A 3,038-nucleotide genomic window follows, 5' to 3' on the forward strand; every position below is an offset into this window, starting at 1 on the left:
TGTATTTATGAGTGGCGTTTTATGAATTTCAGTTAGCAAAACCAGACGGGAGTCAATACGCCCTTAAGGTGCCACTCATGTGATACACAGGCTTGAGTGTCTTGGGACAACAAAAATATCACTGTTAACCTGACAAATGACTGGACACGCAGCCCAAACCCATCTCTTGGTAGGGAAAATTAAATGATAAATAAGTCAAACCTCATACAAAACTAAAGCCTTTGACTTCCTTGTAACAGAGAATGCTTGGGGGAAGCACGGCAGCCAACACAGTAATAGGACAGTCATTTTAAAAACTACATCAAATTGTTGTATTTGTTTGAAATAAATTTTGACCTTAAGGCAAATATCATTATCTACTGGGTTGTTGGAAGAGTCATGACATATTTTTGTTTTTCTATGCAAAAACACGTCATGACTTTTCTGATAACGCAATATACCATTTTCCCAAGTAACAAAACCGTGAACAACATTTCTATTGTTGCTTTCACCTAACCAATACTATTATGATGGAAAGACTACTGACGATGTGAAAAAAAAAAAGTCTTAAAAAGCAAGTGACCAGGAGCCATAGATGGTGTAATGGTTACATTGCTAGACTCCCACATGGCCAACTGTGGTTTGAGTCCTAAACCTGGTTGCTTGAAACTCACCCTAGGCACCTGCTCATGCATGCCCAAAATCCCGAGAGGAGAATGGAGAAGGGATTGAGGCATGGTCATTCCCTCAGAGCGTGATTTCTCGTTTTCTGTCTCTCTGGTGAGTGCACATGGCCCTACAGCAAAAATCTCTATAAAATAAAAAGCAAATGAACAATGCTCTGATCCTATTTCAATTGAAATGTCAATTTCTAGTTAGAAAAACTTAAGCCTATAGGGAAATACTATTTGAAGCAGAACTATCCTAAGATAATGCACACAAACCAACATCGTCTATTTAATAAAAATATTTAATGCTGCCAAAAAGTATAAAAATACAGTAGGAATGGCAGTACAATACAAAGTAGTCTCTCCTAATTTATTTCTTTTACATCTTTCTACATTTCATACACGCATTAAAAAACACTTAACAATACATCAAATTAAAGGGTTCTGCAAAGTCTTCTGCTGGTGGGTGCTCTTCATTCCCTGGATGTAAAGTTTACTTTGTAAACAGACAACTGTGAGGCAATCTACAGGTTTAGCAAGCCTCACTTTAGTTTCCGGAGTGGGCTTCAGGTCTTGCTTTGCACATCAATGGTTCAAAATTTATAGCTGCAGAATATTCTCAAGTCATGAATATTTAGGTGTCTGTCAATCTTGGCCTAAAACATAAAATAAGAAGTCATCTATTCAATTCATATATACCAAACACACAGACAAACATAGATACACGCAAACATAAAAGGACCAACAATGAACTAAAAAGGCAACTAAAAATCATTCCACCACATCACATTCAACCACACTAAATGCTTCACTGTTACTTTGGTAAAACTGCTAAAGAGCTAATTGGTGGTCTGAGGTAGACTTATGTTAAAGCACCATATTTCATATTCTTCAGGAATTACTATTAATTTTTTTAGGTCATCCTGTTTTACTCAAGAAATGACCCTGAGGTGAGATACTGACAGACACAAGGAAAAAAAAAAAGTACCCACAAGAATTTAGTAAGACTATATGGTATATGCTAAACTTACCAATACTTTGGAATTCAATGAAAAAGTCTAATCCAATTTGGACCTCCACTGTGTAATACTGCTAAAAATATTATCAGCAAAATTTTAAACAAAGTTGGCTTATATTTTTAAACCACAGATTGTCAGCAGATGCTTTCTGTCCTAAAGGATAATACTGATGAATATACTAATGATTATAGTTTTGAGAACTGAAATGACACGATACTAAGTTATTACCAATGTAAAAGAAAACATACACATGGGATAATTGACTTATTGTACTTTAATGCCAAAAAGTAAAAATAAACAAGAGTTTCAACAGGCAACAAACAGATGGAGTGACTATTGCAAGGGCAGTTAAACTTCTTTGTTATTTCACAATATTTACAAATAACTTTCTGGGAAGTCAATGGTATTTGCCTACTTCCTCAACTCTCTTCACTACCACACACATACACACAAACCCAAAACACACTCCAAATCTATTTGTTAGTATTTTAGTTCCAAATATGTATTAGGTTGTCGGAAAAGCCATGAGGTATTTTTCTATGCAAAAATGCATCATGACTTTTTGAGCCACATTCATACATCTTGCCACAATTATTCAGTCAAAAACTCTAACATACAGAGAACTAAGTTTCTCTCTGACTATTGGCCCCTTCCTCTAAAGATACAACTGTAGAAGCACGCTGATGTTTTAAGCAGTTCTTGTTCTCTGATTTTCCTAACATTGATGGACAAATGTCAATCATCAGAGAAACATTTTCATTAGATGTCCATGAACCACAAATATTACTATGGATGTTATTACAGGCATCTCCAGAATAGAAAGATACTCTTATTGATTCTTACTGCTACAAAATATATATTAATACTTACTTTTCATGCATTCAGAAGTCTGGGTTTTTTAAAAGCAATAATTTAATTGATCAGAGTGAATGAAATAATGGTTTGGTCTAGAGAATATTCTAATGTTTCAGGATTTCTGTTTCCGTGGTAGTTTACACTTTTTTTTTTTGATTTGCACCATTTAAAAAAGAGATCTCTTTGGATCTTAACAGATATGTAGTTATCTATCATTTTCCCATTTAAATATCTGACTTAAATATCCCATTGGAACAGTCAGTGTGACGTAACACAAGTATGAGGTTTGGAGTCAGTGAAAGTCTACAGATGGAAGTTTCAATCTCAGTCCTATCATGTAACTAGCTATGCAATTGTGGGCAAATTACTCATTATTTGACTTAAGTTTTGTTTTTTGTTTTAAATCTTAAAAGAAGCGATAACACTATCTACCTAAAAGTCACGTAATATGGATTACATTTAGATTATTTAAACTGGTTTGCCAATCGTAGGTGTTCAACATACACAGATGTTCTTT

General features: G+C 34.5%; 1 protein-coding gene across 1 annotated transcript in view; it reads right to left on the reverse strand.

Annotated features, from left to right (window-relative positions):
* Positions 1-935: 935 nt before the first annotated feature.
* Positions 936-3,038, reverse strand: part of PTPN2 (protein tyrosine phosphatase non-receptor type 2) — a 121,722-nt gene continuing 119,619 nt past the window's right edge. Inside the window, exon 10 of the mRNA XM_006164058.3 lies at positions 936-1,303. Within this exon, the coding sequence (XP_006164120.1) occupies positions 1,282-1,303 (22 nt within the window). The 3' untranslated portion in view covers positions 936-1,281. The remainder of the gene's footprint in view (positions 1,304-3,038) is intronic.

The sequence above is a fragment of the Tupaia chinensis genome, unplaced genomic scaffold, assembly GCF_000334495.1.
Source record: "Tupaia chinensis unplaced genomic scaffold, TupChi_1.0 Scaffold143584_1, whole genome shotgun sequence".
Lineage (NCBI taxonomy): Eukaryota > Metazoa > Chordata > Mammalia > Scandentia > Tupaiidae > Tupaia > Tupaia belangeri.